This window comes from Lepisosteus oculatus, chromosome 11 (genome assembly GCF_040954835.1).
Source record: "Lepisosteus oculatus isolate fLepOcu1 chromosome 11, fLepOcu1.hap2, whole genome shotgun sequence".
Lineage (NCBI taxonomy): Eukaryota > Metazoa > Chordata > Actinopteri > Semionotiformes > Lepisosteidae > Lepisosteus > Lepisosteus oculatus.
In genome coordinates, this window is record NC_090706.1 from 41,264,928 (window position 1) to 41,275,147 (window position 10,220).

General features: G+C 41.2%; 1 protein-coding gene across 3 annotated transcripts in view; it reads right to left on the reverse strand.

Annotated features, from left to right (window-relative positions):
- The window catches only part of LOC102692139 (protein phosphatase 3 catalytic subunit alpha-like), a 102,835-nt gene that overhangs the window by 5,619 nt on the left and 86,996 nt on the right, over positions 1–10,220 (reverse strand). For all 3 annotated transcript variants that reach the window (XM_015349947.2, XM_015349946.2, XM_015349948.2), the window contains exons 9-11: positions 1,954–2,079; positions 994–1,071; positions 49–133 (exon numbers count right to left, since the gene is read on the reverse strand). In XM_015349947.2, the coding sequence (XP_015205433.1) occupies positions 49–133; positions 994–1,071; positions 1,954–2,079 (289 nt within the window). The remainder of the gene's footprint in view (positions 1–48; positions 134–993; positions 1,072–1,953; positions 2,080–10,220) is intronic.

The following is a 10,220-nucleotide window of genomic DNA, read 5'->3' on the forward strand; positions in this document are numbered from 1 at the left end:
CGGGGACGGACCCCCAACAGAGGGACAGGTTTTTTTCCATGCTCTCACCTCAAGACTGAAAACATTTTGGCCATCTTTCCTATAGCTCTAATCTTGTTTCGAATGACCTCCTTCCGGGCAGCTGCAGCATTGGCTGTAAAAAACAAAGGAGATGATGGTCAAGAGGCATCTTAGCAGTCCACTTCAACAGGGCTTATTTACCATTATCAGCACAGTGTGGCTCTGGTTAGGAGCAGTTCTTGTGATTTTAACTGTGGTAAAGAAACGGGGTTTAAGCCCTGCTGGGTAGGGCTGAGTTACTGCTGCACACAAGGCATCATCTTATTTTGTCCCACAATGTGGTTTTGAAGCTCTTGTGAAAAGAGTAAATGTGGAACAGTAAGTAAGTGGTAGTATAAAGTAAGTCAGATTCTAGGCCTCCTCGCTAGGTCCTCTAATCTCCCTCTTTGTCTCCTCCAGCAGGGCCTCCTGCACCATCTCAAACCCACAGCCCCCGGCCCAGCACCGCTGCCCTGCTGTTCGCTTCTCCGGCCCGTTTCTCTCATGCTGCCCTGCTGTGCCTCTCTCCGAACGGGCCCCCCGTGTCCCCGCCGTGTCCCCCTCTCCCTGCCCCGGCAGCCCCCCTCTCTCCCGGCGCCCTGTCTGCACCTGCGCTGCCCCGTGCCCCTGGACTCCCCTGCACTGTGGGAGAGACAGCTGTCCCTGCAGGTCACCTCCTTCCCAGGCGTGTTGTTATACAGTATTTCCATTGGTCCACTTATTGTGTTGATTCCAAGCAGCTGGATAAGGGTCTACTAAGATTGCTATTCATGTTTTTATATATTGTAATTGATTTTAATAAGAATACAATATGAAAAACATATTATTATAATAATTCTAACAGTAGAAAGATTATTTTGTTTAATTTATGTAGAAAGTTGACCAGCTGTTCAGGCTCATCTATTTGATCTCTATCAGCTCCAAAGGAAATGAGTGGGATAACAATTTTCTTACCATCAAATATTTCATCCCCGTCGTTCATGAGTTCGTCATCAGAGCAAATATTCAGGACATTCACCAGCATCTCTGTAACTGAAGGAGACAGCAAGACATACAGTAGTGAGGGTGGTTTCTCCCAGTATCTACAGACACTGCTATCCCATCAAGTATCAAACACCAGCACCTCACAATTGACTCTTCAATTCTAAACAGATTTACTTTTTAATGCAATGGAAACAAATATGAAGTGATAAGAAAATTAATTTTAAATAAGCTCAACACTGCAAGGAATCTTTGGAACCTCCAAAAGAAAAAAAATAATGTAATTTTTGACAATGTAATAGAGTGTAATTCAGATGGAGAGAAAAATGTTCAATGATGTAGAGTCAGGAAAAGTGAAAATGTTTTCTGGCAAAATTACAAAACGTAGTCCAAAATAAAGTTTGTTTAATAAATTCTGCCACCTTTAGAACATGTCATCTGGCTTTTAAAACCAGAAAGCATTTCAAAAGCATTATTTTGTATCATTCTAAACTCCCATTCAACAGATGATGTGGTTACATGTGTGTGTTTTTATTTGATTGTATTATGTGCTAATCTTTTATGGAATCATGCTAGGCTTGCTAAAATGACTCAATTAGTTACAGATTGATTTCAGAGATGTTAACAGTATTGGTGAGAATTACAAAGACAGTAAGTATATTTGAGAGTCTCAAGCAATATATTTTAATTTGAAAAAGAGCAGCAGGATCTGTGTCAGCGGAATAGACTGCAATGAGCTTTTAGGCTCTGGAAAATGCAATGTGTTTGTCGAATGGATGAGGAGGTTGTGCCTGAATTTGCCTCACTTTTGCACTTACACACCGTGAGCACCTTGGCACCTCACTGTTTGCCGCGTGCTCCTTGTCCACACGAGAAAACGCTCAAATATTTTTATAAAACCAGTACTGTCCTCTCGACTTGTTATTGACTTACCTTTCTCGCCAACAAAGGGCAACGACCAGGTGAAGACGTCCATGAAGTTGGGAAGCCAGTAGGGATGAGGTGAGCAGTTGAACTGCCGGATGTTCATCACGTTGTTCTCGTACTTCAGTACCGCAGCTACAGGCAACAAAGATCCAGGACAGAAGAGTCCAGGAGACCAGGCTGAATTATTTATCCTTATTTACCAGAGCACATGCTCAGCAAGATGCCTTCTCGGTCAGTTTTATGTGTTTATTTCTGTCATTGCAGTTCCTGCTAAGTTGCTTTCTCCTTTTACATGTTACTTCTTAATACTTATAATTATTAGGAAATAACACTTATAATTCCAAGAAATTAATCAGTCAATCGATCACTTACATCAAGCCATCCTAGGTCTTTATGACCCCAGTATCTACTCCAACCGGCCTCTTTAAACCCTTAATTCAACTAAATCCCCAAATTTGTGGATTTTATTTTATCCACAACAATTCACTTTGAAATTAATACGTTCAAGGAAGGGTCCACTTGAGCAGCTGAAAATCGAGCTGAACTGGAAACCAGTTGAGAACTGGGGCTGCAGTGTGCAGTATGTGCTCAGGCTAGAGCACTGACTGTTCTTTCTCAAGGCATTAAAAGAGACTGCTGCATTTAAGACTTTTTAAATCTATTTTACTGCAGGTCACCCTTGAAAAGTCTTCATAAAATATCCAAAGAACTGCTAGGATACTAAATTACAGTGGCTTGTACAGCAATGCAGTGTAACAGCCTGTGTGCTGGACAGAGACTGACAACATATAATTTGGCAGGAGAGAAAGTGAAAGTAATCACATACAAAAGCAATGGTCTAGCAGTCGGTGACACACTTGACTTTTTTAAATTAGTCCCTGGAGTTCCACTTTCAAGGCATTTAAAAGGCGAGGAAAGGATTTAAAAATGAACCCTTTGAAAGAACAAGCCTAATAATTACACTGCAATACAAATAATTGCAGTATAATAATGAAATAATGTTTCATGGCCACTGGCATTTATTTTTGTTCCAGTTTCATATTTCGGCTGAAGGGAATGCCAAGCTTTGCCCGATTGCTTTGTCTCTGAGCGCAGAGGAAACCGAAAGAAGGAAAAGGAGGCCACTACAGCTACACAGAAGAGAAAGTGACCACTTCCCAGCTGCCGAGGGGAGCCCTTCTCTCCTCTTAATCAGTGCCAGTCAGAGGGCACAGCATCACTCTCTTGGCCTGGCACTGATGTGTACAGCAGTGCATGACACAGGGCTCTGCAGTCGGAAGGTGACTCCTGAAACAGACAGGGCCTCAGTTCTTTGGCTACGGCTACAGACCTTCCTGCTTCTTATTCCTTAAAACATGGACAGAAACACTTGCGCTGGTCTTTTGTTCAGACCTTTTTATCCATAAACTTAAATTAATTATACAGATCTTTAAGAGAGATAGATATGAAAGAGACTGATAGATTGATTGCTGTTGACATGTTTTCCTGCCAAGATCCAGAGCATTTAGAAAAAAAATAACTTTAGCTTATTGATTTGCTTAAAGCATGTTAAATTATTTTAATTTATGATGCTCATTGTTATTATTATTATTATTATTATTTTCAAGAGCTGCTCCATCTGTGGAAAAGCATTTTGAACTAATTCTGTAGTTCAGTTCTCATTCCAGCAGATGGTGGCATTTAACATGCTGTGCCCATCCCACCAGTGAAGAGACACCACTCTTCAAGAACAAGCTACTGGACTCGAGAAAATTGATTGATGTGCATTGAATTGGGTTTCACGGGGGTACTGTGAGGAGGAAAATCGTTCTTCATCACCATGAAAAAAAAACAGTCTTCTTTTTACTGATGGATGATGACCAATCAACAGAAAATCGTTTTTATCACCCGCAGTTATGAGAGGCTGGGTTTTCTATATTTTGAGAAGCACCACAAATACAGTATACAGTATTTATCTAATATATTAGATAGTATATATCTAATATAGCAACAAACACAATCTGTTCAGAGCCCTGATCTTACATCCAGGTTCACAAAAGGCAGGATCTCAACTGCAAAAGGTCATTAGACTGTTAATATTCTAGGCTTTGGCAAAACACAGTACCAGACAATAAATTCATCACCTCCTCATCACTGCTCCCTGCTACCCAATGATTCTGAAAAGGTCTTGGGTCTCTGTTATTCTCAAAAAAGCCTTCAACCCTCAGCCCATCCCTTCCTGTGGTCAATACTGCCCTGAACAAGCTCTTTGTTCTTGAAAGATTAATTATTACTCTTTTCCTTCAGGCACGTTCAAATAGGAGCTATCGAGCTGGAGGGAACAAGCCTTTTGGAGATTTGTGAGAAACACAAGTGTCTTGTCTGCCACTCACAAGCACAGTGGCCACGATCTTTCACATAAGATCACCGAACACAAGGAAATCAATGAAGCGAAAAGGCCATCCGCCTACGCAGCCTTTTGTTACGCTACGCAGAACTGATGGGACTTTGCAGAGTGAACCTCTGGGAGTCTGGAGCCACAGCCCGTCTCAGCTCAACCTTGTTCCTCTGGCTCCACAATTTTTAAAAGGATTGTAGTGGTCTTTCATTATGTAGCTCTTATTTAGAGTAGTGAAATGATCATTCAGGAGGAATAATAGCAACAACGAGTGGAAAAGATCAAATCTTGTATTAGTGTTAATAACTATAGTACTATAAGATAATTCTAGACTGAGTAAAGTATGGATATACTGTACATTTCATATATGAAAAGTGTGAAGACTGTAAGACTGCAGGAACCATCCCCCTCCTTGCCAGTAGCAATCCTTCTCAGACACGTTAAGGGAGCAAAAAGTGAAGAATGGAATATTGAATTAATAATTAGCATCTTTTTCAGCCCTGGGGCTCACTGTGACTGTAACTGAATCTGGGAAGAACAGCTTAACTCATGAATACATCACATCTGTGGCAGCTTGTTTTTGGAAGGGCAGTACTAATTTTCGTCTTGGCTTTGGTCCGTGGGAGAAAGTTATTAGGACCAGAAACATTTCACCCAGAACCCTGAGTAAAATGTGTAATTGACAGAATGAGTATTTCTAGGGCACAAACAATTAAATAATACTAACATGTCCCACAACACCACGACCTATTGAATAGAGCAGTTAGACGATGGATGCGATATGCTATGTACTGTAAGTTACAGCAAGAATGTTCAATTTATATAATAACAGAACCTCACAGAAATAGGTAATTATACAATGGAGTTTTTTCAATGTTTTAAAAAAGTTATAAAATAGGGAATTATACAATGGCAGCTTCTAACCATTTTATTGTCAGGAGGCCTTAGTTTATGCTTGGAGTGTTGTGTTACTGTTCATTGGTGAAACTGCACGATAAGACTGTTACTGTGGAGAAGGAAAGTCACGCTGGAACCTGCTCATGACTGTCGAGGAGAGTGCAGTTGTACTGCGATGGGACATCTCTAAACAAACTACGTGCAGCCAAGAAGGACATCAATGGGAACAGCTGCAATGAGCACTGGTTTCATAACACCCTTCCATTAAACTGATAATTTTAGGACGATTTCCCTGTCAAAAAGTGGCACGCTGGTGACCATACTCCCTGCTCACTCTGCTAAACACCACAGGCAACACAATCATGAATCACTGGATCACTTCTCCGCCGGAGGATGGAACAGTAAGAAGGGCAAACCAGCAAATCAAACATAAACAGAAGGAGCTGATGTTGAGAACAGGCCATCCGTGCCTGTTACTTTCCTTAACATGGACTGAACTGCCCGCAGAACCAAGCCTGTGCCTGGTCTGCACACATTAGCATACAGGTATAGCATTTCCTAATATTAGTGTGGACCAGATAAATACTTGCGTTCTGTTTACTGAACTAAATTTTTACTAACTACTGACTTAATGATAACCATTAAAATGTGAGAAAGTTCACTCAGTTCTCCTCTCAGATGTCTTGTCCCAAGACTGAAAAGATGACATTCCTGCAGCATGACCTCATAACTCATCTCCTTAAACCCTGGAATGACTCTTCTCTGAAAATCCTGAAATACAGCTAACATTCAGAAAACAAAACAAATAGAATATTGATTTTTTATAAATATCTAAAATCAAAAGGTCATGCAAAATTAAATTCACTTAATTGAAGTATTATTTTATTGAAATTTTACTTATTAACATATTCATCCTGTATTTCATAGACAATATACTTCCAATAAAGGCATGTTTGTACAAAAATAAGATCTATTTGAAGTTTTAAAAACTATGTGACAATCATGTTTTAAGATGGTAACCCGTAATTGGTAACAGATTTAAAAACAGATGGCTCTGCAGTGAAGGGGTTTCAGCTACCTGACACAACACACATAGGATTTTATGCAAGGCTGTGTTTAAAGGAATCCAGAATTCATTTTCAATAGAAATGTTGTATTCCCGCTGGACTATTCTTACTGTTGGTCACTGTTCTAAATGATCTATTTAGTTTAGTGCAGCCTGTACATCTCTGTACCATCCACGGGAAACTCAGTCATGCTCCCTTTGATTATCAGCTGTCATATGGCTATCACAATAGGATCAACCTCAAGTCAGTTATCCGCTGCCACAGTCACAGGCCGCCCCTTACATGAGCCAGGCTCGAACCCACGATCGTAGAGCTCAGGGCCTTTAACCACTGAGCCAGTTAAAAAAGATAAGAGACAGCCCAGAATCACAAGTGGTCAAAGCAGAAGCTGCAAACGAGAAAAGGCCACTGGACCCAAACAGCTGTTTTGCTCACTAGTAGATGATTAATCCCAGGATTTCTTGAAAGAAGTAAAGGTGTCAGTTCTGACAGCGTGACCGCATAGCTTCTTCCAGAGTCCTGCAGCCCTTTGAATCAGTTGGGTGCAGTTAGGACTGGGAGCAGGGGCCATGTCAGCACAGTAAAGAGCAGGTGGGACAGACTGGCCAGCCATGTGGCAGAAGCAGATTTCCTGCACTCATGTGAGCGAAACTGAGGGAACGAATGGCCTTCTCTCCCTTACAGCCGCTGCAGGTGGAGAAGCCCACAACTCAGGCACAGGGGGAGCCCCGCCCCTGAGGACTGAGCAGTCCCAGGCCCAGAGTCATGGGGCAGCAGGCAGGGGCACTTTTCTCTCTCCAGAGACTCTCGTTACAGAGGCCTCTCCAGGGAGACACAGCTTTGCAAGTGCTCTACCTTTGGGCTCTGAGCAGAATTTTAATGGGGGGCTGCTTGTCTCCAAGGCTTCATCGCGCAGATCTAATAATTTCCCAGCCAGTTTATAAGAACCGGGGGAGGAAGCGTGCTGTCATTTCCCGGCCTAGCAAATCTGCATCAAAGGAGCCTTAAGAATAATAATATACCGCCCACGTAACCATGAGTACACGGATTCATGGACAGACACTCGAGCTGGGGATGCTTCATTACAGCGCAATGCTACCATTTGATTCCCGTTTCCACAGGAAACAAAACACACACAGATCAATTAGTTATTGTGTTTCAGGAGGCTTTTCAGTCAGCAGAAGAAAAGCACTTTTAAAACCTCTGAAAACTAGAACAAATAATATTAGGAGGATCTATTATCTGTGCAGGACACAGACAAGAAGAAACTGCACAGGTGTCTGTTAGGGAGAAATTCTGCTTCTGAGTGTTTCTTTAACCATCATGTGCTCTAAAAACAACCAAACAGCCAGACAATCAGACTGACAAATAAAGTCCTTATCTGAAACCACAGAGAACAAGGATGCTTGTTTTATGTCATGACGTAAACTAACCTCTTTATCCTGTACTGGTTGTGTATATGTCCTTTGTCCTAACTTACATTACTTACAATAACTTTTATTGCCCTGGGATATTATTCTTACACCAATGGACAAGAACATAAAGTTGATTTCAGTAATATCAGTACCTGCTCTCTTTTGGAAACTCAAGTGGGATTTACACACCTGTAGGCTCTTCTTTAAAGACATTGCTCAACGTACATCCATGCTGCACTGATATTAGTGTAAATAAAATCTGTGCACAGCAGAAAGAAAACCTTTTATCAAAAAGCACAACAGCACAATATATCAAAACACTAAACATTTAATGTCTAAAAACTTCGCAATGCAATACATCTGTTGATTCACTGAAAGGCAGTGGTCTTCGACTTCAAAAATACAGGATAAAAAATGATAATCAGGCAGATGTATGAAATTTAATTTATGTAAAACGCAAAGCTTTCCTTACAGGAAATAAAAATGTAAGGCAATTATACCGTTCCTAGCAGAGAATGAGGGCATAGTGGGAATAAGATTTAAGAGTTGCAGCAGATTTCTCACTGTCAGCATCTGGGGGATGAACAGAAGCAGTGAGAAAGACAGGCAGAATGCTTGGGTACATAACAAGAGTACAGAATACACAGCCCAGAAACTGAAGCTGGGACTGTGGAACGCCCTAGTTAAACCACAGCTGCACACAATTCTGGTCTCCTCTTTGAAGAAACCCCAGAGAACACCCAGAAAAGAGCAGCAAGACTAATCCCAGGGTTTAAGGAGATATGTTATGAAAACAGATGAAGAAACTTAATCCTTTCAAACTCATTTTAAGATGTCTAAGAGAAGATTTTACTTTTAAATTTTAAAAGGAATAAATAAGGTTAACCCCTAGCAGATATATCAAATTAAGATGAATGAGAAGACATGGGACATAACTGGAAACTTGATAAAGCCCATTTCACACCAATAAAACACAACATGTTTTACAATGGCAATCATCAATGCATGAAGCAGATTACTGACACACTTGGTGGAGACAGACAGGCTTTTGATCGAATCGCTCTGGTGCTCTGAACCACACTGGTGGAGAGCAGCGCTTGTCCTCGTCATTGAATTATACTTATACTTTGAAATGTTGCACTTCTCTCTACCTCAATGTTACACCAATTAGCCGAGGTGACAACATAGTGACAGTGTCACAATGGGCTGGTTTATCTCTGGTGTCTGAGTCCAAAGAGACCGAAGTTGTGGAAAACCAGATGAAAGAGTTCCATTACCCTGTGTGTGTGGACAGGGAACAAACCCTGGTCCATGGATCAGAAAAGTCAAACAGTCAGGAATCTTCATCCACACACTTCATACCATAAAAATCAGAAAGGAAAGAGAATGATGCAGTGTTTTTTGGAGAAAGATGCAGCTGGCTAGACTAAGTGGGGAAGCACATGCTGATCCAGAGGACTAATAGAATATTCCACTCTAACACCTTACTGTAAACTGTCAAATACCACTTTACACAGGGAACAACCTGCTGCAAAAGCACAAGATCATTATCAATCACTAATAATAGGAAAATAACCTTTAGACTCTACTCTAAAGTGGACAGAACTGCAGGTCATGGGCTGTAATGGTTCAAGCTGTGTGCCTGACATAAATGTGCCTCAGATATTATCCAGGTTCTTGCTGATGCTTGTTTACTTAGGGTAAACTTTACCAACAGCTTCGTACATACATCTGTGGATGTCTGTGATGCACCTGTACAAATGTTATCTCTTTTGTTACATCATGTTGTTCTATGTTACTATGTACAGCTAGATACAGGTAAACAGGATTTATGTCATTCATAATGTGATTATTTTTAATTGTAGAAAATGCAGGAATTCTTTTTTTGCAACTTGCCAGCTTAACAAAATCACTCAGTTAAGCTTAATATAATATAATATTACAATATAATAGCTTATAATATAAGCTACTGTGCGTTCAAATGGTGTATTGCTCTGAATATCGAAGACACTCACGCTGTTTACAGGGGAATTTATGGCAGCCCTTTCCATACATTCTGTGCTCTGCATGAATCATCATTCCCCTCTGTGCTGTTTTATGATACGTATTCGGGTTTTCTGTCACAAGGGGAATTCTGTCTGTACTTGAATAATAAAAAGGCCATTTCCCAACAGGAATTCCTGATTGCCCTTCCTAGTCACGTGCTCATCCAAACAGCATGGGGATCATCAGCAGACCAAATTGAAGAACATTTTAACACAGAGCACTGCGGCTCTATGTTGGGATCAAATGAAAGATGCCCGAGGACTGATATCATAAACTGCAGGGGATGAAAACAGTGACGAAGTGAAGGTGGGAGCTGAGGCGATTCTCTCTGTCTGCCAGCGAGCCCAGTCCAGGGGCAAGTCAGTACCACACCACCTGGAAGAGCAGGTCAGGCGTGAAACACAACATCGCCACGACCTTTCTGCCATCTGAACGTCCGAGCAAAGCCCATACGAGACTCGCCACAACAAC